The sequence below is a fragment of the Scedosporium apiospermum genome, assembly GCF_000732125.1.
Source record: "Scedosporium apiospermum strain IHEM 14462 chromosome Unknown SEQ_SAPIO_0154, whole genome shotgun sequence".
NCBI lineage: Eukaryota > Fungi > Ascomycota > Sordariomycetes > Microascales > Microascaceae > Scedosporium > Scedosporium apiospermum.
The window spans coordinates 605,777-630,801 of record NW_015971855.1 but is presented as its reverse complement, the minus strand read 5'-3'; the positions used below and the strand labels follow the sequence as shown (position 1 = coordinate 630,801).

The window sequence follows — 25,025 nt, the reverse complement described above, 5'->3', positions numbered from 1 at the left end:
ACCCAACGAGGCGTTGAGGCTAATCAGGATTCAGGTTCGAGGGCGAGGCGACGTCGATGCTTGATGAAAGAACAATCATGAGAAAATTCAATTCTTTACCAGATAAACCCTTGCCCGTCCTGACCGAGATGATATACATGAAATGCTATGACCTTCCCAAAGAAACAAGGAGAAAAGAAATATGTAAATAATCCGCTAGATAACATTAAGAGAACCGTGAATCTCGATGGAGATGCCGCCGAGGAAGGCTAGGTAAGTAAGGCCCTGTTGGACCGCGGACAAAAGTGCCCTACCGTTATAATTGCTCGAGAAGCTTTCGTCTCCGCCGATCGATCAGCTCCTCTTGCACCTCTTCCAACGTCGGCAGCTGCCACTCCTTCCCATCCCCAGAATCACCGGGCAACGGCTCCCACCCAGGCGGCGGCTCCGGGTTCCCAGTATCCGCCATATTCTCAAAAGCCTCCTTCTCCCTCGCAGCCTCATACGCCAGCAACTCATCGTCCTCCTCATCAGGACTCCACCCATAATACGCCGCATCCACCTGCCTCCTAATATCCGCCCTCGCCTCCAACGGTTTCTCCTCCGCCTTCTTCGCCCTCGCCGCCTCAAACAGCTCCTTCACACCCGGTAAATCCCTCGCCCTTCCAAAATACTTGTACCCTTTCCCCCTGCCGGGTATCTCCCTCCCCTGGTCGTCGTACACTTTTGCCGCGGCGCGCATGTAATTCGGCCCACCCAGGTTCCGTATCTGTATCTCCCACATGTGCTTCTCGCGCATGAGCTTGTTGATCTCGTCGTTGAGGTCGCGGATCTGATAGTCACTGAGCGCCGGGTCCTGGATCTTGGTCACCTTGCGCGAGATCTCCTTGAGAACTTGGCCGCGCCACTTTTCGCAGGCCGGGATCGAGTCGACTTCGGTGATTAGTTTGGGGCGTCGTGTGCGCGCTGCGTCGAAGAGGCCTAGGTCGGCGGCTTGCGCTTCGCGGAAGCGGAAGAGCATGGACTGGGCTTTTTCCGAGTTTCGCGCCTGAAGGAAGTTAGTGGTATTCTTCGTTCATGTCGACCTGGGGAGAAAATTGGTCATACCATTTTGACGGTGGTGCGGCGACGGGTTGGAAGATGGGAGACGAGGGAATTCTGGCGTCGCGATCCCGGAGCTGTGCAGCTAGCTGGCTTGTCTCGTTACGATACGAAAACAGGGGTGAGAGAGGTTGGAAAAGGGCACGGTTGAGATTTCCGTACCGCTTCGTTTTTGCGAGCAGCCTTGTCGGGGGGTGAAGTTCTGAGGCTGGGTTTCGTTGTTCCCCAAAGCTGGAGGTGGTCCATTTGCTTAGTCATCATTCATTCAGTGTGGTAAGCTATGTCGGACCCACCAAAGACCTCCCTCAAAAGGTCGCGCCAGGCGCGTAGAGAGCTCAGCCCACCTCACCTTCTCCTCCTCCTCATCCTCCCATGTGCCGATGCCATCACGACCCTCCGTACATCCCACCTCTCCTCCAGCCACGCCTCGTCCGTAACTAAGCCGGTCCCGTTCTGTGCCTACTTTTCCTCCGCCCAGTACTTCGATCGTATTTCGCCTCCGTTTCGATGTTCCTCGAGTTTCAGTGCTAAGCGTCCCGCTCTCGTCTTGCTGAATTCGCCCTCGTACCTCGTACTTGTTCGCCTGCCCAGCATTCTCTGAGTCGTACCTCGCCTAGATTCCATTTCCGATCCTCTCCCGTATCCTCTTTCCATCGAACCGTGCACTGGTAGAAATGTTCCTGCAAGCCTTGCTGCCCAACATCTCACAGTGATTCTCCCACATGGTCGTCCAGCATTCGATTTCCCATCCTCGGTGCAACATCCCATCGTCCCTCGTGTGTGGCTATCGGCACAACCATTTCCCTACCCCTTTTCTTCCTAAACATCTATCTGCGATGACGAGAAGACTCATAGAGAGCTATGATCCCCGGCTAGGCACTGGTTTCTTCGGAAACCGTGCTTCTGGGTAGATGATCAAAACTCCGAAGTTTTAAGAACAGAAATCTGAGCAGATGTTGTTTTTCACTACAAAACAATTTACACAACCTACCGTATGGCTGGCTTGTTTGGCACAGGAAAGCGAGCTGCAATCCTAGGTGGATATTGTGCCGCTATGACGACAACCGCACACTTCGCAAGAGGCTACATACATAACTGTATCCGTTTGTCCGCATTTTTTGCTAGCTGACCCTACATCGCACAGGCATGGTGGCAAGGCCAGCAAAAGTAATCGGCAACGGGCGCCGATGACGGCAATTTAGAAAGTTTTCAATCGGAGCTGGCTGGTGAGTTTTGCATTCCCTTCTTTCAGTGGTCTTTATACGGTTTGGCTTACCTGTGCTCTTCATTAGATCCACCTACGGTGCAGCACTTTTCCTGGCCAAGTGGTCGCCCACTTCTACCCCTGTGTAGCAGGTCGCAGGGCTTTGAAATATATTCCCATCGAACGCTACGGGGGATTTTTTTCCCCCATGATACTCTATCTACAAGCCCGGTGATGACTTAGAGAAGGTCCAAAAAGCCAAATTTGCAGGCAGATGGGCGCGCGTTTCACTCTGGATGACCCAGGGAGCCTAACAGCGTCTCTGTCGGTGAGAACCTAAGAGAGCTAATCTGAGGGTACCCCGAGATTTCCTGTACCCCCGTTCATCTTTTCTTCTTCCAGCTTGCTTGTAGTCACTGTTTCCTTGTTTCTTATGTTTATTCACTGCTACCGTTGCCAACTTTAGTTTCAGGGATTCCAGGTGGAGGTTTTCAGAATCATCGCATTGCATTCCTGGGATTTACCTCCCGACTCTAAAAAAAAAAAAAAAAGGTCGCTTTATAACTTTCCTTGATGTACACGTTACCACGCCATCCCTATTTTCCATTTTGCGAACTTCTAAGAATATCATTCCGACTGAATCTCCTTTATCCCCCTTTTGTCTTTCAAAACGGCGAAGAAAAACAAAATCGAATGAAGAAAAACTACTGCTTCTTCTTGGTCTCCCCTTTAAGATCCGTAGGCTTGCTGTAAAGGAAGAGAGCGGAAAACGCGACAAAGCCGACAACAGTGGCGCCGATGCCGCCGATCCAGGGCCACGCGGCCGGGATATCAAAGGGCCGAACCCACTCGTTGTGGGCCATATGCCTCACGGGGACGGTATTCTTCTCCTCGATGTTCGTGAGGAAAGGTCGCTTGTAATTGACCATGAAGTTGAAGATACCATGCTGGTCCGGGAGCTTGAAGGCGACAGAGTAGGTGCAGGCCTGGCCGGTGATCTTGGCGCGGCTGAGGTTGAGGCGGTGGAAGGGCGAGAGCATGGTGAATTCCAGCTGGAGCTCGTCGCCGTCGGGCACGAGGTAGGGAGTCCACTTGTTCCACGAGTACTCGGATAGAGATATTGTGTAGGTCTGTCGCAAGCATAGCAATGTTAGCATGGGTATTCTAGAAACCGGAGCCGGAAGCTGAGGTAAATACGCACCACATCGTTCTTGATCCTGTAGCCCTTGGGGTTGGTTTCGGTGGCGCCGGCCTCGTTGAGACGATGCTCGATCGAATTGACACGGAGGACACCAATCTCCTGGAACGTCCAGCCAGAGACGCGCTTAGCGAACTCCCTGTTCCAGGTGGCAACCTCCTTGTCGCCGATCTTCTTCACCTTGGCGTCGAACCACTTGTCCGTGAGCATCTCAGCAGATCCGACAATGGCGAACCTCGCCGAGTTGCGGCTCTGCATGGTGGAGACAAGGCCAAGCTGCGCGCCAACAGCAAAGAGGTCCTGGGGATCAACACCATCGGCCTGCTCCTTCGGATCGTAGCTGTAGGCGGTGCTGGGTGCCCTCAGGACGGGGTTGAGAAGAGGGCCCTGGCCCAGCGTGTGGCCGACACCGCGGGGGAAGGCGATGAGCTCGGAGATGGTCTCCGCGGGCGTGAAGTAGGTCTGAACTCCGGGTCGTAGGGGAGCGGGAGGGGCGAGGAGAAGGACATCGTGCTTCTCCGAGGCGGAAGCAGCATCGTAGTTGAAGTGATCGACGACGAGGCCGGTGCGCTCGGCGGGGACGGCGATGTCAAGCTCGGCGAGAAGGGCAGTGATGGAGGAGGAGATGGTGGTTTCGGAGGAGAGCGCGACGAGGATGTTGCCATGGGCGTTCATGAAATCGACGAGGATGTTGGGTGTGAGATTAGGTCCGAGGGCTGTTTTGAGCAAAGTTTAGCTCCTTGATCAGACTTCGCCGCGCAGACACAAAAGCTGCCATCATCGGATTAATCGAGTTATTCAAGACGTACCCTTGACCTTGGTTGGGAGCACGAGGACATGGTCGTAAGTCCTCTCGCCGAGATGGATCAGGGAGAGAGATTCGCTCTTGGGCGTCTCGTAGGTGATCTCGAATCCTCGTTCTGCAAGTTATCTCGGTCAGTCGCCTGTCTGCGTAAGCTCCGTGTGAAGCTATTCCCCAGAAGATGATCGAATCGCAATTGGAAGGCTAAAACGTACTCGTCAAATCGCCAAAGAACTTCGAGTAGTCATTTTTCTCGTCGACATCGTTTAGAATCACGAGGAGCCTGCTACCCGTGGAGCTGACAGCCTGCACGACAGCCACGAGCAGCAGCACGAGGAAGGTAAAGACGGACTTCATGCTTTGGAACCAAACCGCCTTAGCTTATCAATTGAAGGAGTGAGATTCAATAGTTGACAAGGCAAGTTGTGCATCAGCGCCCTAGTTGCTGTGCATGAGGGGGTTTGGGGGATGAAGAAGTGATTGTGAGCTTGGGGAAGGTTTGGAGTCGAGGTTCAGCCTTCCTGCTGCTTGCGCGGTCTGGTCGCTGGTGCAATGAATCTGGACAGCTTTGGGGATACGTAGCCTTCAATCAATGCTGCCAAGCAATGCGTGTCAGACCCACATCGACTTGGCTGGGTACAATTGACTTGTACCTGAGGTAAGTCGATTATTTTGCCGTGATTTATCCGAACCATCAAATCGACTGTCGTGAAATCGTCAGCCAACACTTCCAATGCCGAGCTAAACAGGGACGCAATTCCTGCCAGTGCCTTTTCGACTAGCCAAACGAGATCAATTGGGTATGTACTGCTGCGAAACGGAAGAATATTTTGTGACGATAGACAGAGAAGGCTAACCCGACGATATTTGGCTCCCCGGCAGCAGCCCTCCACCTCACGAAACGATGTCGAGCCCTCGATTCTGGGCCACGCCCCTCAAGTACCTCCGCTGGGCCTCTCGAGAGCGCCCTGCGTACTTCTGGTCCCTTGTTATCGGTGCCGTCGGTCCTATCTCGATTCCCATTACGCTCAAGATTCGAGAACTCGTCGGAGATGAAAATGCGCCTAGGATTCCCGTCACATATCCAGGTAGGTCCAGGTCACCTTCGAATCGAAGCTTGGCTCGTCGTGGGCGAGGCTGCGGCTCTTTGTTTTTTTTTTCCCCGAACTGTTAGGCTGATCTAGGAAACCTTTCACTTTTCTGCAGTACCTACTGGCCCTAGGAAGCAATTAACGGGGTACGATGACGAGTAAACTGGGGAGGGTGTGGGCGTGGCGGAGGATGCGTTGTTCGTGGTCATGAGCGAGTTTCCCCGATAAGATGGCGAACGAACTCGAATACACCCGGCAACCTTGTTTCAATATGGGACTCTAGAGAAGGGGGATGTATATCATTTCTGAATATACTTGACTTGAAGCACCTGCTGTGTTTTTGGGCCCGACAGTATTGCCTGGTGAGAGTGTGGTTGCCAACTTGAGCCTCGACAACTGAAACAAATTTAGAATTACACCTTATCAACACGCCAAGCCCGTTGGATTCTCCTTTTCAACCATCTCCGCCTTTTCCGGAACAGTACATGGTTCTTTGGCGTTATTCTGGCTATTCCCGCATTGAGGATAAGCGGAGCTGTCTAGGATGAGGATCAGATACCCCATGGAGTAGGGGCTGCAAGGGAAAGGAGAAAGCCAAGATAAATGAGAGCAAGTTAAGCCCCCAACAATGTTCTAAGGGTCAATGTCGCTCAGCTATGCCCATGCTTCTTCTTCCAAACCGACCACAAGGGGGGTGCTTAGGTGTCTTGTCCCTTGACGGGATTGACTGCGAGATTATGTGATCCGTCTCCAGGTCTGGGCTATAGTGAAGCCGCTACTCACCGTTACATCTTGTTGAGAACAGGAGTAGAACAGGGAGCAAGGAACCAGCTTAACGGGTACATTTTTACCTCATTATACACCCTACAAACCAGCCCTCGCGTCATCGATCTGGGCCATCTGATATCAATTTATAAACTACTGCAGCCACGTAGAGTCTATTAGGTATCGTACATTCTCTTCGAAGGGGCTAACTGTCCAACACACACAATGCATTCTAGGGCATCAGTCTCCAAAAGTCCCTCTCCCCTCATGCCCCCACGTCCCTCTTACCACAACGTCTATTCACCTCTGGACAGGCCTCAGGTTAACACGAAGAGGCTGCCGTATCCAAAGAATATAAGTCTTTTGCTGGGAGAGCCAGTCCCCAGCATCTGCCAATTCCATATCAAAATTCCAAATTATTCGGGCGAGAATCACTCGCATCTCGACATACGCAAGACTAGTTGTGTTTCATTGTGTATTAGCAAGAGTTTTCTCCCTTTTTGTCGTTCAAAGGAAGAAGAAATGAGAATAAAATACAAAAGAGGCTTACTTCTTCCCTATACAGTCCCGAGGACCAATGGAAAATGGACGCATACACGCCGGATTGTCAGTCTGGAACCGTTCGTCGCCGAGAAAGCGCTCTGGGATGAATTCGCCGGGTGCATTCCAGTTGGAGGCAAGTCTGTTTATGGCCCACTGATACACGCTGACGATGGTCTATATAAGTGTTAAACACCATTGTTAACAACACCCCCGGGCCTGGGCGAGTTGGTCGAATAGGCATAAGCGAGGAAATGGGGAAAATAATGACATACCCCTTCCGGGACAAAGTTCCCGGCGATGGTAGCGCCTCCTTTGGGGGTGCTCCTGGGTAGCCCAACTGCCACGGGAGGGAACAGGCGAAGAGCCTCATTCAGACAGGCAAGCATATAACTCAAATTTTGGACCGAAGCGAAGTTAATCTCGTCCTCCGACTGAAATGCGGATCTCACTTCCGTCTTCAATCTCTCATAGGCGACGGGGTTATCGAGGAGCAGCCACGTCACACCAGTCAGAGTCGTCGCCGTCGTCTCGGACCCGGCGAGGAGAAGCGTCGACGCCATTCCAGTAAGCGTACCGAAAGTGAATTTCTCCTCGTCTTTCTTCGCCAGGAGCGGCTCGATCAAGTCAGGACGGGATTCGTAGCTCTCAATTCGCTTCTTCAGGGTCACGTTGGCGAAAGAGCGCAGAATCAGACCTTTGCGGAGGAAAGCGAACAGCAAGGCGGTGGCGAGCGACTGAAGGCCAAGGAACCTTAGGAACATGAGCGACGCGGACTGCCTCATCGAGCCGAAGATGTACAAGATGAACGGATGGCTCTCAGCTTTTTCCAGACACCTGAACGAGTCGCCAAAGGCAAGGTCGCCGATGACGTCGAACGTCGTCCAATTGTACCAGTTGGTCATGTCCTGGGGCCCCTTGCTGCTATACTGGTGCAACCTCTTGATAAGCAGGTCGACATACTTCGAGATGAGCGGCTCCTGGGCGCGCATGCTCTTGTCGGAGAAGCCCGGCGCCAAGATCCTTCGGAACCTAGCGTGGCGGGCATGGTCGGCCGTGATGATGGTGTCGGGCAAGCCCTTGTAGGCCTTGTAGAACTTTTTCACCTTGGGCATTTCCTTGATCCCCGGGGCGAGGCCGGCTCTCTTGCCGAGGACCTTGTGGCCGTAGATGTCCTGCCATGCCTGGGCGTCTGCGAAGGCTAGCTCATTGGGGCGCATGCGCACTACGGGGCCGTATTTTTGGTGTAGTTCGAGGGCGTGCAATGGGAGATTGCCCCTGACGAGGTGGAATCCCCATGGGAAGAGGGTGGCGCGGTGAGAGAGGGGGCCAGGGAAGTGGCGAAGCGGGTGGAAGAAAATGTTGTAAATCACATTTAAGCCAAAGGCGAGGAAGCCCTATGTGAGTGGAAAGGGGAGGAAGAGGAGACAGATGTTAGCGGGTTGATTTGAAGCAACTGTTCCCGGAACCGACAGCTACTTACGACCGCGGCAGCTCCTAGAAGCCATTCCGGCCATGTTAGTGAAACAAGCCGCTCTAGGAGCTGACTTTGGATCGGAGACTCCATGACGGCGATAATGATAGAAGACTGAGGATAGAAGAGGGAGGAGAGAGGGGTGCAAGAACACTGGATAAAAGGGTCAGGCAACACTAAACCCAGTAACTGCGGACGTAGATGGCGAGCGGGGGTTTGCGAGATTTTATATTCGAAAGGCCTGTTTCAGAGTCGAGATCTCTCGGGATTCGAGGTACTGGTAGGTAGCACACCGAAGTATCAATCAACATGTTGGGGAGTAGCTAGAACTCGGACAGAAAGTTTGATAGTTCATCTATTCAATCTACGGGACACGGGAGGCAAAGTGACGTAGGATGGGAATCACAACTCTTCTAACAAAAGGTCCACGTCCCGATTCCATAACCATCACTAACAAACAGGGAAGCGCGAGGTTCGGGGCTCCATTACCGAGCCCACGAATTGGTCGAAACAAATGATGCATATACGTAACACTTTGCCTGGCCGCACCGCTTCATTTACTTTCCACACACACGCGCCCGGGCCGGAAACTTTGGAGACACTCCGGGAAAGAGTTGAAAAGGCAAATAGTAAAATAGCACGGGGAACGAACAGGTATTCGGGGTGTTGTAGGACCCCGATTGCCGTCTCGCTTCGCTTCTGCATGCTCTGAAATTGATGATTGAGTTTTTTTGTCCCGCGTTGCTGCCCTGATTCGAGAGCTCTTGGCTTTTCGTGTTGCAGTTCTGTCTCTTCCGAGTTTTGGGGGTAGTTCAATGTTGTATTGGATGCAACCGGCATTCAAAAGATCGACGGGGGAAGGCGGGAGGAAAAAAAAAAAGGAAAAAGAAACGAAGGGGATTGGACGCATCAACTGCAGGCAGGGGAGGACCAGGTTGAGGAAGAGGGGGGGGGAGTGGCTCGTTTTCATCACGGCGTACTGGGCTTCCGCCTATGAAACCCATCGTGTTGAAATGATTGGAAAGGTTCAGACAACCTCATGAAGATCTCTTGGAGATTCGGTGCAGTCGAGCGGCAGCATCCACCTCCACCTCCCTCGAACGCCATGCATCATCCATACGGTCCATCCCGCCACGCCACCGTAGTGCAAGGTGGGTAAAACGGAGCGAGCCATTGTCGAGAAACCTTCCTCGTGAAGGCGAAGGTGTCCGGTGACCATCGAAAATGCTTGTCCGGCATCAACCCTCGAGTGGACACCATCTCAAACTTGCATCCAATCCCCGGGCCCCCCACTAAACGCCAGGACTGATTCGATCGCGATCCATCAAACTCAAAAATCTCGGTTTGTCTTCGGTGTCCCGCGCCGTTTTGTTTCATTGGACAAGTTTAAGCTGTCAGTTTCATTGGCGTATAATGTGGAGCGGAGTTACGTTGAACGTGTAGCGAAGGTCTGTGGACATTTGATGATGCACGGTTTCAACGGACAAGGGGAAGGAAGCCCCCAACGCAGCGAAATCCTAGTAATTCCTGTCCTGTGCCGTCTCCGATACATCGTAGCCAACTATCAACGTGTAACCCGGTTTGTCTTCCCCTCCCTCATACCACTTTCTAATGAGATATTTCGCAAAATTTGCCTAGGCCATGTTAGGAGAGGCCACAAAGACGGACTCTACTGCTATTGACGTGTGTGTTAGCTTGACGGGAGCGTGAGACGTTGGTCTTATCCCCGAAGACATTTCGGTCTCACCCCCGAATAATAATAATCCTTGTCCAAAACCCCAGATGTCCGCCCAAAGCCATGCCCAAACCAGCAATGCTAAGCCATCTTACTCGTCCATTGACACCGTCCGGAGAATTCGGCCGGCTTGAAACCAACGGGAACGCTACATTAGTCCACAAGGTTTGAAGCTAGCCAAGCCCCGGTAATATACAAATATACAGCAGAATATGTGGACATAGATTAATCTCCATTGCCACCTGTGCGTCGTCACGTCATGTTGAGGCTCGCTTCCCTTAAAGTTGATCTTTGGTGGTCACGTAGCTTTGATCGGAGATGCAAGCTTCGGAGTACCACTCACCACCGGCTCCGATTCCATGCGGATTTCGGATTTCAACCGGCGTCAAGGAGGAACTAGGCCGAATTCCTACCGATTTCTTATGAACAAGGTTGGGGCAAGACGCAGGTCGGTCTCCTGCAGCGTTCATTATGCACGGCATCGCGCTTTTTTGCGAATCATGAGGAACTCTCCTTGCCAAGAGGGGAAACTGAGTGACGGATGGCTCCTCTTCCGGCCCTTCTCCTCGCTTCTCCTCTCTTATACTCTCATACGGAATTTGTCTTGGCCGCACATAGCAGAAAAAAAAAACACTCTGGATTAGAAGAAAAACAGAGATGCAAGTGATATTGATGCATGAAACGCTCAGCTGCTAAATCGAGGTGCTGTGCTCAAAGTACTCCCTCCTCCTTTTCCCCCCGGCTGTTTGTCGTAGATCTCCTTGACATAATTCCTACACCAAATCTTGCGAGCTACTCATATACTGCCCCTAACAGCCAGCACACCCGAGGCTCTGTATCTCTTAGTATCGGGTGATAAGGATCGATTTGGCGGAAGACAGGCTCTATCTGTCTCGGTGCTGTGTGGAATTCCACTCGTACTGCAACCCCCACAAATTTAGCCCTATGCTCACAAGCAACGAATCATATATCTGGGGAGGAGGAGGAGGAGAAGAAGAAGAAAACTTACCACTTTGCCATCTTCATCCCCCGTGTAAAGACAAGTCGGCATCGGCGCAATGCACGTAATCGCCGCGTCCTCCTTACCCTCAGGCGCCTTAACAAGCAGACCCCCATTACCCGCCGACCCGCCTGCAGCCATCGCCCCATCCCCATGCTCCAACCTCCTCATCAGCTCCAGCACCCACTTCCCGTTCTTATTCGTCTTCCTCCACACATTGACCCGTCCGCGCTTGTGCCCAGTAAACACGAGATAATCCTCGAGCCACTCGCTGCCGGCACCCTCGTAAAAGGCGCACGAGTGCACGTAGTCGTCGGGTTCCGTGCACACCTTCTGGTCTAGTATCAGCGACCCGTTGAGCGTGTACAACACGACGTTGGGACCCGAGCAGAGCATGACTTCGCCCGACACGTCGTTGATCTTGGCGCATTCGACGGCGCGGTAAAAGGATAGCTTTCGCATGAGTGTGAGACGGTTGAGGTCCCAGACGAAAGTCTGCCCTTCGGACACCGACACGAGCACGCTGAAGGACTTGGACGCCGCCAATGTCGTGATGGGCGTCTTGTGTCCGTGCAGTGGTGATCTTGCCACCAGTTCCACAGGCTTGCCAGGGGATGTCGTGACTGTGAAGACCGAGATCACGCAGTCTTCGCCTGCAAGAATTAGCGTCCTCGAATCGGCAAACATGGCGCAGGATATCTGCCCGTTGTGGATATTCTCAAAGAGGCCTGCCGGCTTGCGGTTCTCCGTAAAGAAGAACCTGACGCTGCCGTCTGCGTAACCCCACTCAAAGTACTTGTCGTGAGGCGCGAAATTGAGCCTGAAAGGCGCTGTGCATAAGAGGCGATCCAGCTTCGGGGCGTACAGGAGGGACGACACTCTTTCGTGGCACTCAAATAGGGGATAGGCCGATCTACTCAGCGCTGGCACGGAAACATCGAGCCTTCTACTGACACCCTTGGGAATATCTCGCGCCGGGTGCGGCTTTGTAAACACTTGATGCGGTGTCTGCCCGAAATTGTGGATCGTCTCAACCGCGATCGCCCTCTCTTGAGGATCCTCGATGGTATCGAGATCCTTGGTGCCACGGTAAGATAATGGGTGGAACACATTCATGTTGTCCACGGCCGCATCTCCTTGCTGCTTGTATCCGAAGATCAGATCGATCCAGTGATGCAAGTTCTGACTGACATATGGGCATTCTAGTGCCTCTCGGTTCTTTTGTATGAAGAGCCTGGGATCTCCCTTAGCCCAAGGTGGTAGAACGACATCGTCTACCCTCTCACCAGTGCTCTCTTTGACACCAAAGTTGTAGGTGTTGATGTTCTTCAGGAACTCTGGGAGGCAGAAAAACTCGGGGGTAAGTTCTCGAACGTCCGTCTTGTTGTTTGAAGAGGCAGACTTCCACGCTCCGGGAATAGAGTGGAAAAGTCGGTCCGCGTGGTCAAATGTGCCTCCCTGCAGGAGTATATACGACTGGACAAATGGTGGTAGCCGAATTAGATATGACGCGACAATCATGGCCGAGCTATAGTGGGTTCCGTAGTGGTAAGGTGTATCGCCCATCTCGAGCAGCGTCCTGTAGTTCTCGTGGAATCCTGGGATGCGGCTCCCGGTCTGGGCTCCCATAGGTCTAGAAAGATCTCTGAAAGTCAGAGGGTCCGTCAGGTCTATCTCATCACTGGTGTAATCCGCGAGCACCCAGGGGAAAACGGGGTACTGAGTCAGGTCGTTGAATGTTCGGCCTGCCATCGTATTGACCATCATAAGATAGTGGAAATTCGAGATTTCACCACGCTGCCACTTCTTCATCACGGGATTCAGAGGTGAACTATTGAAGAGATTTCCGAACTTGGATCCGAAACCCTGCGGCGACTCGTCGACGGCTTTGAGAGAGTCTAACCTCCAGGCATCTTCGGGGTTAGGAAGAATATTAGGCTTGCCCATGTGAGGTGCCTTGTTGAACAGCCTTGCAAAGAGGTCGTCTCGTGTGCTTGGATTGATTGTCGTCAGCAAATAACTCCGACCGTCAGTGAAGAACAACTCGATGGCGACATCTCGGAATAGAAACCGGCGCTTGGATACGCTGATGACATCTTGCCACCGCCAGCTGCGCGATTCCTGTTCCGCACGGAAATTAGCTGGCTTGGTATCCGAAGCCTTGTTGCCCATGATGATCTGCGAGAATGGGTCCCGTTCATCGGGTGGGGCTTGCCATGCGTTGACGATTTCGCCTGTGGTACATTGAAAGACGTTGTCCATGATATAGAGAGCGTCTTTGCCAAGAATCAGGATACCATCGCAGGCTTCAAGTCCAATAATCCGTGAAATATTGTAAACTGCTTGCACCTTGTCTCCTTGCTGTAGTCTCCGCATGACTTTGCGATTTCGGTCTTCAAACCCATCGTCGCCCTCAGGGTCATTGGGGTCCTCCACAAGCTCGAAGTCGTCTTCGGGGGCCACTCCTGTCTCAGATTCGTCGTTCATGGCATCGGCTCCTGTGGGTACCTGGTCTGTCCCAGGCTCGCCCTGCGCCATAGCAGTTACTAGGGACGGTACTGAAGGTGTCGGATGTTTCGTACTCTTAGCTCGGTGTGGCAAAGATTGTGAATTCGCGACAGAGTTGCGCCGTAATGCGGAGCTGGGCAGCTGATCAGTTGCCCTCCTCTTTGGTTGATATTCCTCACACTTCCCAGAAAAGTCTGGGAGCAATCTAAGCCGCATTCGATTTCGGCCTTCCGTAGGATCTAGCCTCCATTTAGAGTTTGCCGAAGTGCTCTCGCTAAAGACGCCGCCAGGTCTTGTCAGGTCCCGTTCCATCTTGGTATAGGCTGAGGCAGTGTATGCCATGTCATCCTGTTGGTCTTGCATGAGACGCTGATGCTTGATGTGCTCCGTATTGAAGATGCTCTTCATCCACGATCCGTTGCCCATTTCATGGCGGAGGATGGTGCTTTCGTTGCGCAGACCTTCATCGTGCCACGCCTTGAGCCTCTCCTTGCGTTTCGCTAGACGGGCCTTAACTGAGTCCGTGCTCTTTTGATTTTCGACGGAGACCCAGTCCTCCCAGCTCTTCGACATCCCTCCGAAGAAAAGAGAGTCAAGCGAAGGACGGTGCTGATCTACCCAGGCGACGAAGGCCTCGTTGTCCACCTCGGTCAGCTTTTCGAAGTCCTTAGTGAGGGATTGCTGCTCCGGAGTCATAAATTGCCCCAAAAGAGTTGACGCCTCATCTGGCTTTTGGACCATCATGATACGTAGAATGCTAGCTGCACTAAGGCGAATCGATTCTCTGTCATCAACCAACTTGGCGTAAAGCTGATACCATATGAGTCTCATTTGGTCGTCATCGCCGGTCAGACAGCCGAGGAGGGCGGGTTGCCAGATTAGAATTTTGTGCATGTGTTCGTCCGCCTCATCATCGGTCGTTTGAGGATCATCAATGGCGGATAGTTTAAGTAGAATCACTTTCAGGAAGCATCTTCGGATGATGGTCACTGCCTGGCTGCAGAGACGGACACTTTTTAGTCTGGTAATCTCGTCTCGTTGAAGATACTCCAACAGCATTCCCGCGATTTCCATCAGAGAATCTTCGCCGCCAAGGAACCAACCCTCGAATACAGCATCGGTAATATGCGAGGTAAACCGTGCCATGTTTGTTAGAATACGGGGCTCACACACCATCTTGAGCTGTAGCTGGAGCGTACTGGCGAGATGAGCGATAGTGTTGCGCAGTATATACGATTCAAAGTAAGCTTGATGCTCCTGGAAACCAGGGGGTATCCTCAAGTAAAGGCCGAACCCGGCAAAGTCTCTCCGCTGGAGAACCTGATCTAGGAGCACATTAATCACAAGCTCCAAGACACCCTCGAGAATCGCATTGTTGGTTTGGTGAGAGGAAGGGAACCTTCTCTTGCGAGGTGATAGCACAGGGGCGAGGAGAGTCGGGCTTGGGCCTTGCGCGGGGGGCGGCTGTGACTGCTGTTGCTGCTCTGTAGTCAACAAAACAAACGAGGATGCTTTCCTAAGGGGCGTTCCTCTCTTGGAGGTCGTGACTGTTGGCTGCACCCCGTGATCCCTCATCCCCGTTGTACGCACGATAGGAGCTGGTGCTGAACCTCCCGCAGGTCGTATGATCACATCTCCTCCTTCAAAATTCAAGACAGAGCCTTGGGAATTGAGCTCAGTCTCTGGGGTCACGGCATCGGTGCTAACGATTGCCGGGTACAGGCCCGACAGGAGGAGGCGCAGATAGTCGGATGATAGGGCGAAATCTCTGAAACTGGTGGAGGTCGAATGGAGATCGGTCAAAAACCGGATAACTGTCTGGAGAACGACTATCCGGGATGCGAGTCTCTCCGCGTCTGTTTGCGGGGTCGTCATAGCGTCCATTGCTTCTCGCAAGTCCATGGACCTCGCTCGGGCTCTTCTTTCTGGACCAGTGGGCTTCCTGGTAGGCTCTTTGGTGAGAGGAAGTGGTTGGACACCAACTTGTGGGGAATCAGGATGGGACTGTTGGCGCACCACGTCCTTGATGGCGCGTTGAACCATGCCGCCTATTACTGGCAAGACGTCTGGGTAGGCAATCTTTGATTTTCCAAAGATTTCTATGAGGTTGAAGAAATTGAAATTGCGATCGAAATTAATCTCAGCCACGTCGTAGCCGAAGAGAATGCTGAAGCAGATGGGCCAGAGCGTAGGGATATCCCACCACCGTTTGAGTCGATCTCCCATAATGACGAACCCTCCAGTCTTCGAGGCAAACTTTGAGGTGTATCCAGGCCCATGACTGACAAGTAGTCGAGCTAGAATTTTGCATCCGTGGACAACAATTTCAGCATCATCTTCAGACAAGAGGTATAGGAGCCACTACAAATATCTCAGTTAGAAATGTGTTGGATAACAGCTGAGAATGGATCCACGATTTACCTTGTTTGTGACTGTCCGGGCGAACCTCTTGATATTGACGGTGCTGCCCTTCTCACAGAGGAGATTGGAAAACATCCCCAGAATGTGTTTTCCAAGCTGCTTCTTTGTCAAGTACGATATCTGACCATTGGCATCTGCAGTGGCCACATCAGGAGTAGGCCTGCGGACTATTCCTAATCCTGGTGTGCTTGATCTACTTATGGCAGATAGTGGCTTTGGCGTCCGAGGTAGAGAGGCGGATGTTGAGTGGAATGAATATGTCAAGAAGAGTGCTAGAGCCCTATGAACCTCACTATTGAAGTTACATTTAATCAAATGTTCAAAGGCCTCCAAGAAAGATGGCAAGACATCTTCGGCAATGGCTTCTGCCTTCATTGCATCAAGCAGTCTCTTTATGATTCCTAATAATTCTGGATCAGTGTCTGCACTACTCAAAGACTCTCGGATCCCCTATTTCAAGAATAGGTACTTACTCATTCGCATCAGCCGACGGCTATTGAATTCGTGGTATTTACTCATGACAGCAAATGTCACAAATTGTTGGTAATAAAGCCGCTGGGTTAAGGGAGCCGACTTCCTCCACGTATCGAAGTCGATCAGAAGAATGCGATAGGCTAGGGGATTGATGATGAACGATTCAATAGGGTTCTCATGATTGTAGCCAACGAAGCCAAGTACAAGGCTCAAGAGCTGGAAAGTGAGCTTTTCCTTCTCCTCATTGCTCATCTGAAGGCGAGTCACGCTGCTGTCACTGCCGCTAAGGCTTCCGTAACCGAGTTTGACCCTGAGAAGCATGCCCATGACTGAATAGCCCCCATCTCGCTCCATAGCCTCACTATTCCGCCAGTTATTTTGGATACACTGGAGGATCACCTCAACGGAACGTAGAGTCTCGTCCGGGGTAGACGCGCGATGGAGTAGTTTCAGGGCTAGGGGTGTGAAGCCAGATAACTGCCACAGGTTGTCGTCGAAGTAGGAGGGCACTGCAACCACAGGCTGACCCGAGAGGATAGCTACGCCCTGGGGCCCTAATAGCGCATCTGTGAGAGACACGGCTGCAGCATTCACGACGATGGTTGCACCGTGCCGCCGCATTAGATGGACTAGGCTACTTGCAGCTGCGCGGGGAAGCGCGCGGAACATTTGAGATTCTCGCGAAAGACAGTCATCATAGATCGCGCCGGTTGGGAGGATACTAAGTAGTATTTTGGATTCGGGAAGAAGGGAAGAGGCCTTTTCTCGAATGGCCTTGATAATGTCGGATGTTTCATCTTTGCCGGGATGGAAGAGTTCATTGCGCAGACCGAGAGCGGCGGATGCCTCGTAGGTCTGGAATCCTCCAAGACTGTCTTGAAAGTTCCCCTGATATCTAGGGCCCAGTCGAAAATGGACGGCCAAGAAATCGTCACTCAGTATTTCCTCAAAGAGGTGGACGGATGCCAACGACCATTTCGAGAAGACGAGGCCAGGCCCTAACTGGGTTGAGAGATCACGCGGAGTACCAACAAAAGCTTGAACAGGGTTCAGTCTGATGTTTGTTGAAGCGAAAGAGGCAAAGCTCTCCGTGCTGCTGTTTGAGATTGGAGGGGGGTTCGGGTAACCGCATCTCAGTTGCTCGACGAACTCTCCGTCGACATAAAGGGAGGCCCTGCTTGCCGACATTGTCCTCGGTCGCCGGTGAACCAACGCAATGTGGTACCATCGCTTCTCTGCAAAAACTACAGATTTAAACCGTACGCTAGGTTTCTGTGAGGTTACGGACGTCTGTAAGATGAAGTTGTGGGTATCTCGTTCCAAATACATGAGTAAGAAACATGTCTGAGTCTTGTCAAAAACGCCGAATATGGTAGTATGAGCAGTAGGATCAAAACGATCTATGCGAATCCAGGCTGTAAAGGTGTAGCCCGGAGAAGACTGTGGAGGAAATGGTCTACCAAGGGTTGAAAGTTCAAGTGAAGAGTGCCCGTAGAGCGACAAGTCGAAGTGAAAGAATGGAGGCCCATGGTACTGAGATACCATCTCTCGGCAAAAGTCAGACGCCTCGGCAGACTGGGAACGAAGGAGGAACTGGGTGTCTTCAAGCTGGTTGACGCCAAGGTACATGAGCATTTTGCAGAGCTTCAAGAGAACCCGTTTTTCGGGCGCACTCAGGCCAGAATTCGAGGCAAACGCAGCTCGTAGCAGCTGAGAGAAGATCTTGGTTGAGTGTACCGCGGTTAGGTTGAATATCGAAGCTGAGATGCTTGCCGACAATGTCTCGAGGAAAATGATTGAGCAAGGATGCGGTGGTTGGCCCTCTGATCTCGGTATCGATAGCCAGAACCCAACCAGCGCACGAAGAATGCCTGGATTGTGAAGCATTGTAGTTGGCCCAATGATCTCTCGGACCTCGCCGGGGACTGAAGACAAATCCCGGTCGCAGCTTTTACAGGCTGCGCTGCCATCATTATTTGTTTCTGCATCCTCAATGCCAGCATCCTCCGCGCCAGGGGACGGGGATTTGGTCGTACGCTCGTAGCTTTGGCAGAGTTTATCAATGCGAGAATCCCCCAAGGAGAAAGCAAGCAGCTTCCCGAATAGGCGGCAGAGGGTCCAAAGACTTGCATCGCTTCCGCCGAGTCCGATGCTAGCGATCGCCTGCTCGAGAGCATCCCAGCCGCCCGCTTCGACTCTATATTTAAAGTATCGTCGGCTTCCTGGATGGTCTCGCAGGCTGAGGTCAAGGCAACGCAGTGTAATTTCCAGTAGCTCGAAAAGAGCTACCATATCTCCCTCGCTCCGTTTTATGGGATCGTAAAAGCCTGAAAAGGCCCTGAGAACGGCAATTAAAGCATTGAAGCCGTGGAGCTGTCTGAAATCATCTTGGACCGTACTCGGGGGCGCGACAGAAGAGACGTGTCGCGCAATTAGGCGGAGGCATTCGGTCAAGTCCTTCGCATCCGGGTATCCACCTGCAGAACGAATCTCCAGCTTTTGAAGGAGCTTATCGAGAAGGCCGTTGAGGACCTGCCGAGCCTTCGAGTTTATTGGCGGCGTGGACGTCGAGGTGGAGGATCGATGTCTAAAGGTAGAGGAGGACATCGTGACCGTCAAAAAAGATGCGCCGTGGTTACACCATGAACATGGCTATGCGGTTACAGCCCAATTTGGGCCTTAGCAGTTGCGGCCGGGTTCGTCATGGAACGGTGAGGCTGTCGTCGGTGATAAGGGTCTGTGATGTCTCGGATACGCGGGGTTGTTTGGAGGTCTTGGTAGGCTACTTTGGGACCGGAAAAGTCAAGCAGATTGGCGAGTCTGGCGCGAGGCCTAAAAATCTAGAAGTGCCCCGGACCGATGAACACAAAACATCCCAGTCTAGTACAAATAGAAAAACCCGCTGCTCCAGATAAAGAGAGGGATAACCGTCGACGAGTTTCGTCTCAGCCTCGTCAATGGATTCCTAGGACCTACTATTGGTCCACTAGAACTCCTGTGCCCAGACGGGCTTCGAGCGCGTGGGTTCAGTGGTGACCAGACCGTGTCGGTTGTCAGCCCCGGCCCCGCGTCGGGTTGCGCCTCTAGCATAGCCACACCCGCGCGACAGCAACTGAATCCCAGCCATCAATACATTGTACTTCGCATACTTCGTAAACTTCTTGCAAGCATGCTGCCACAAATGGACTTAGACCCACCATAGATTACTCACCAAGCCAGGCAGCAGTTTACTTCGTACGAATGGAATATCTCAACAGTTTAGCAGCAAAGAGTGTTTTGGCCTTATTCGTTTATGCAATTCTAGAATTACTAGGATCGGGTTGAGGAAAGCGAAGGCAAGCAAAGATAATTCCGGTACTCAGGTAAAGCTTGGATCAATCAATGAACATTACCATAAGACATGAGGGTATCAGACTTTACGCAGATGAGTTCCAGCTTCCGAAGTTGTTTTCATGGTCCCTGTCGTCAGGCACCAAAACAAATGGGTAAAAGGATCTGCGATCCCTGTTTCGGCTGGATCATACGCCGCATTCCCTCTACACCGGAAGCTAGCCTGGACTGTAACACCTGGATAGTTAGAGGCAATCTTCCTGACTCACAGAGAGAACTCCAACTGAACTGAATCGTGCTGGACAGAGGCCGACTTATCGGCGTTTCCACTCACACTTGAGCACATTAGCCCCACCCAACTTCCCACCATTGAAGTTTCCCCGCCCAAGCTTGCAACGCTGGTCGTGCAGTCGTGGGGAGAGCCTATCGACTTATACCCGCATCTCGATGGCGTTTGTCTATTCACGAATGACATTGATGATACCAGAATAATGCGAGTTCGGAGGCGAAGAATCCATCGCGACAAACCAGCGCGGGCTGGACCTGACAGCTCATGAATACGCATATTCGTCCCAACGAACAAGCTCCAGGAAGCAACAGCTATTACTGGCTCAACCCGGGTAGTCCAGGGTAGGAACCATTGGCTCGCACGTGCAGGTGGTCAGCAGGTACGGAATCTTTGCTTTGTATGCTTGGTTGGTTCGGGCAGGCGAAAACTAGACGCGGGGGAAGCTGCTACTGCAATGAGTTACAGTGCTTGCTGGCCGATCTAAGGCGTTATCTTTCCATGACGTCTTTACACTGTCTCTAGACCCCTACGATTACTGTATAATGCCCCGATAGTAAACTCACCGCCCCGCTGACAGCTCACGTGCGCCTCGCTTGAGAGAAGGTACCAGTGGTCCGAGCAGTTGGTCCCAACAAGATCAGCCACCTTGCGAAGTGGTAGATCTGGGCTGCTATTTAGTGCTAGATTAGAAACAGTGGCAAATATCCCCTCTTGGAAATGCCGGTATCTTGGGATTGATTTGAAGCGACTGTATTTATCAGAGAGATGCTTGTGAATGTCGATTGCGAAGGTCCGCATCCCAGCGCCTAATGTCTGATGGACTTGCTAGATATGCTCTCGAATGAAGCATACTCGTGTTATCGCATTGCCGAGGAAACCAGGGGACCGCTAGCTATTGGTTGAGAATGGGACGCTAGGTCATTTTTGGAGAGGTCAGTCCTCCTCTGCACGGGCTGCCTGGATTCGGAGAATGCGTCACCGTCTACAGTGATGAGGCAACATCGGAGGTATCAAGGTACTCCGTGCTTACACTGTAAACTCGCCGCCTCTTATCTACCCCAGCGCTCCCCCCAACTCCTCCTTCCGATTCCCATCATCATTCTCCATTCCTTCCATCCCATCCTCTCCTCCCATCACTCATCCACCCACTCTTGCCGCCTCGATCATCAAGTCTGGTTCCCTTTGATTTCTTCCTTTCTCTATTGTTTTGTTCGTCTTTTCCGCGTCCTAGTTGCCGCAAGTCGCAGGTAGACAGTCACCCAGGCCTTAACCTCCGATCAACCCCCGACCTGTTTCATCATGAAGGTCGCCGGCGTCTTCTTCCTTGCCTCTCTGGCCGTGGCTTCGCCATCCATCAGCATTGACACCGTTCATGATGGAGCTGCCCCCATCCTTTCCTCTACCAGCGCCGAGACCATTCCTGGCCACTACATCATCAAGTTCAAGAAGCACGTTTCCGCGGCGGATGTGTCAGAGCATCACACGTGGATTCAGCATCTTCACAATGAGGGAGAACAGCGGAGGTTGGAGCTCCGAAAGCGTGGCCTCGGCAACGCTGACATCTACAGCGGCATTAAGCATATCTACAAGATCTCTGACGATTTCTTGGGTTATGCCGGCCATTTCGATGAGGATGTGATCGAGCAGGTCCGACGACATCCCGATGTAAGCCGAGCCTTCGAGCCTTTTTTTTTGGAGTTTCCCTTGTCCTATAACCCTTCGGGCGATTACATACTGATCACAATTAATCTCTTCATTATAGATCGAATTCATCGAGAAGGACTCGATTGTCCACACTCTCGTTCCCATCCCTGGCAAGGAGGACGAATGCAAGAGCGAGGTCGAGAAGAACGCCCCCTGGGGTCTTGCTCGTATTTCGCACCGCGACACACTCTCTTTCGGCACTTTCAACAAATACCTCTACGCTGCCGAGGGTGGTGAGGGTGTCGATGCCTACGTTATCGACACCGGCACCAACATCGACCACGTCGACTTCGAGGGTCGCGCCAAGTGGGGCAAGACTATCCCCGCTGGCGACGATGACATTGATGGCAATGGCCACGGCACCCACTGCTCCGGCACTGTTGCTGGCAAGAAGTACGGTGTCGCCAAGAAGGCCAATGTCTACGCTGTCAAGGTTCTCAGGTCTAACGGATCTGGTACCATGTCCGACGTAGTGAAGGGCGTTGAGTACGCTGCCAACGCTCATCTTGAGCAGGTTGAGGCGGCCAAGAAGGGCAAGCGCAAGGGCTTCAAGGGCTCTGTGGCGAACATGTCTCTTGGCGGTGGCAAGACCGAGGCCCTCGACCGCGTAGTCAATGCTGCCGTTGACGCCGGTATCCACTTCGCCGTCGCTGCTGGTAACGACAACGCCGATGCCTGCAACTACTCTCCTGCTGCTGCTAGCAAGGCTGTCACTGTCGGTGCCTCGGCTCTTGACGACAGCCGTGCCTACTTCTCCAACTGGGGCAAGTGCACTGACATCTTCGCTCCCGGCCTCAGCATCCAGTCGACTTGGATTGGCTCCAAGTACGCCGTCAACACCATCTCCGGTACCTCCATGGCTTCGCCTCACATTGCCGGTCTTCTCGCCTACTACCTCTCTCTTCAGCCCGCTATCGATTCCGAGTTCTACACTCCCCTCACCCCCGCGAAGCTGAAGGCCAACCTCCTCAAGATCGCCACTGAGGGCACACTCACCGACCTCCCCAAGGATACCCCTAACTTGCTTGCCTGGAACGGCGGTGGCTGCAGCAACTATACCAACATCATCGAGCAGGGTGGTTATAAGGTCAAGACCGTCTCTAACCTCGCCGATGACTTCGAGGATCTTTCCCTCCACGTCGTCAAGGGTGCCAAGGACTTCGCCAAGATTGCTGACAAGCTCGGCGCGAAGGTCCACGATATGGTAGAGGAGGAGATTAACAAGCTTTTGGCCGACCTTGAGGCTTAGGCAGGAAGCTCAACCCTGATGCATTACTAGGCATTCATTGCAAACACTTTCCTTTTTTTGTCACATCTTTACCATCGGATTTTGATATTTTTTTTTTCCGTTCGGGTCTCCATATTGTCCCGTGTCTGATATACGCTGGTCTCATGGGTATTGTTTTCATGGTCGTTTAGGTGCATACTTGTGTTGTGGACAGGTTGCTCAGATAGCGCAATAACAACGCGGTGCATTTCTCATCTCGTATAACGGGGATATTACTGAACTTGGTGAGGCCTTGTGTGACGTCGGTGATGCAAGCTCTACCGACTATAAGCGAATCGACCCTTCCTCTCGAGTCTTCCGTCACTGCTGTCCAATGGCATTCGCTGTCACTTCTCTACCATTGGAAACTGCGTCCGAACGAATGGCATAACAATCAAGTTGTGGACCTGTAATAACTCCAGTACAGTCCGGGAAGAGCAAGAGGTACATTGATGTATCCCATCGCCTTTGCTGAATGATGCATGCATGGCCCGCATGCACCTACCACACATACCACCCTCGTACATCAACCCCTTCACCCCCAGCGGCTTCCTTGTTGTAAAGGGACCTCCCCATATCTCCCGCCTCGATTATTCGAAGGCAAGTATGACTGGCCCGAAATCTCTACGTCGGCGGGGCAGGGCCTGCCTGTCCTCAAGCATGAGTTCCCTGGACCAATTGACCATATGGCGTCAGCGATGCGATCCGATGAATGCATCCAAAGTGATTCCAAGATCTTCTTTCACTATCCGTCTAGCTCATATCCGGACTTGAATTCATCAGCATCAGCCATGCCTTTACCTTTCTAGAGTCGAGCCGATCCCCAAAAGCTTCCGTTCTATAAATCCAAATCGCGACAAGACCTGAACCCCACCCCACCTCGATCACATATGATAGTGTTATTCCCGACGCAAGGCTTAACCAGACTTCCTCATGCTTCGTCGAAATAGCTCTAGGTCCGGACCGGGTCTGTCCAGGAGCAAGTCAGCAGCATCGATACGGAGCGCGGTCACAGCCCTGGAGCACATCAGTCCCGCCGATGCTATTCGTGACGCCCACATAGCTGCCGCAGTTTCGTTTGCACGTGCAAAGGAGAGAGAGAGCACTGGATCTGCAGCTGACAAGACGGAAAATCACCTTTGGGAGGACAAAGTAGCCCCTAGCCATAACCTTCGGCACCGACAAAGTGTAAGATTTGTGAAGAATGAGCCAATTCGTCCTAAATCCGCGGCCTCCCAACCAGGAAGGACCCGACGTCAAACTGGCGGTTTACCATCGAACGCTAGCAATGCCTTAGGGAGCCGATCCCTGAGTGCAACCGGGTCATTGTGTGACAGGCTCGTGACGCATACACGGGAGTGTACATACACCCACTCCTCGGAGGCAGGACCTACTGGGCACTATGGCTACCTTCTTGAAGAGAACGTGGGCCCAGCATCCGTCCCTTTCCGAAAGCTTCGCAAATCCAAATCTATGGGGGCCTCGTCAACAACTTCTTTTTCACAGAACCATTTCCCCGAGAGCACGCGTCCTCTATATAAGGGTTTCAGCTCTTATACTTTGCGCAGGCAAGCATCTCTAGACAACGAGAATCACCATCCACTTAACTTTGCCCACAAACTACGCCCTCCAAAGTCTATGAGCTTCCTGAAATCGCGACACGGAGTGCAGATTCGCAAGTTTACTCAACAGCAGAACGACCTTGCCGTGGAAATGGCACAAGAGATGTTTCGAGAGACAGCTCAGCAGCAACAACTCAAGTCCTACGGCTCGCGGCTCTTCCGATCGAGAAACAAGCACAGCGATATGTCGTATGAATCGCGTGCGTCTCTTCGCACCAGCAGTTACAATAGTTCGACTCTTCCTCCGTCTTTCACAAGCACCAATCTATCGACATCCAGGGGTGCTTTCAAATCGAAAGCGAGAAATGTTTCGGCTAGCTGGAAGAATAAGCTGAAAAAGCTGTTCCACTTTCCGAAGAAAGACAGTGGGAGTCAAAAGTCGCTTTCTGACGGTGTCATAACAACTGAACTGCACCGAGATTCGGAGGATAGCACTGTCGCCTCTTTTTCTGAGCCGAATGCGCACCCGGTTTCGATTGTCTATCCGGTGGAAAGGGTGCCATGCCGAATACCTTCAGTGC

The 25,025-nt window shown here is 52.3% G+C and overlaps 5 protein-coding genes across 5 annotated transcripts; 1 reads left to right on the top strand and 4 right to left on the bottom strand.

Moving 5' to 3' along the window:
• Positions 1–295: 295 nt before the first annotated feature.
• Positions 296–1,089, bottom strand: SAPIO_CDS9958 (Pre-mRNA-splicing factor ISY1; the record flags this gene model as incomplete). The annotated part of the gene is made up of 2 exons (XM_016791237.1): positions 296–1,027; positions 1,087–1,089. The coding sequence occupies 2 exons, from the start codon at positions 1,087–1,089 to the stop codon at positions 296–298; spliced, it is 735 nt and encodes a 244-aa protein (XP_016639081.1).
• Positions 1,090–2,988: 1,899 nt separating this feature from the next.
• SAPIO_CDS9957 (uncharacterized protein) lies at positions 2,989–4,641 on the bottom strand (the record flags this gene model as incomplete). Its single annotated transcript, XM_016791236.1, has 4 exons — positions 2,989–3,414; positions 3,486–4,198; positions 4,292–4,402; positions 4,500–4,641. 4 exons carry the CDS (start codon positions 4,639–4,641, stop codon positions 2,989–2,991), a joined length of 1,392 nt encoding a protein of 463 aa, XP_016639080.1.
• Positions 4,642–6,440: 1,799 nt separating this feature from the next.
• SAPIO_CDS9956 (uncharacterized protein) lies at positions 6,441–8,247 on the bottom strand (the record flags this gene model as incomplete). Its single annotated transcript, XM_016791235.1, has 6 exons — positions 6,441–6,529; positions 6,592–6,597; positions 6,737–6,857; positions 6,956–8,077; positions 8,164–8,177; positions 8,229–8,247. 6 exons carry the CDS (start codon positions 8,245–8,247, stop codon positions 6,441–6,443), a joined length of 1,371 nt encoding a protein of 456 aa, XP_016639079.1.
• Positions 8,248–10,773: 2,526 nt separating this feature from the next.
• SAPIO_CDS9955 (Beige/BEACH domain-containing protein) lies at positions 10,774–18,899 on the bottom strand (the record flags this gene model as incomplete). The annotated part of the gene is made up of 6 exons (XM_016791234.1): positions 10,774–10,809; positions 10,899–15,758; positions 15,819–15,985; positions 16,124–16,219; positions 16,292–17,294; positions 17,835–18,899. 6 exons carry the CDS (start codon positions 18,897–18,899, stop codon positions 10,774–10,776), a joined length of 7,227 nt encoding a protein of 2,408 aa, XP_016639078.1.
• Positions 18,900–21,210: 2,311 nt separating this feature from the next.
• Positions 21,211–22,864, top strand: SAPIO_CDS9954 (Subtilisin-like proteinase Spm1; the record flags this gene model as incomplete). The annotated part of the gene is made up of 2 exons (XM_016791233.1): positions 21,211–21,576; positions 21,674–22,864. 2 exons carry the CDS (start codon positions 21,211–21,213, stop codon positions 22,862–22,864), a joined length of 1,557 nt encoding a protein of 518 aa, XP_016639077.1.
• Between the last annotated feature and the right edge of the window lie 2,161 nt (positions 22,865–25,025).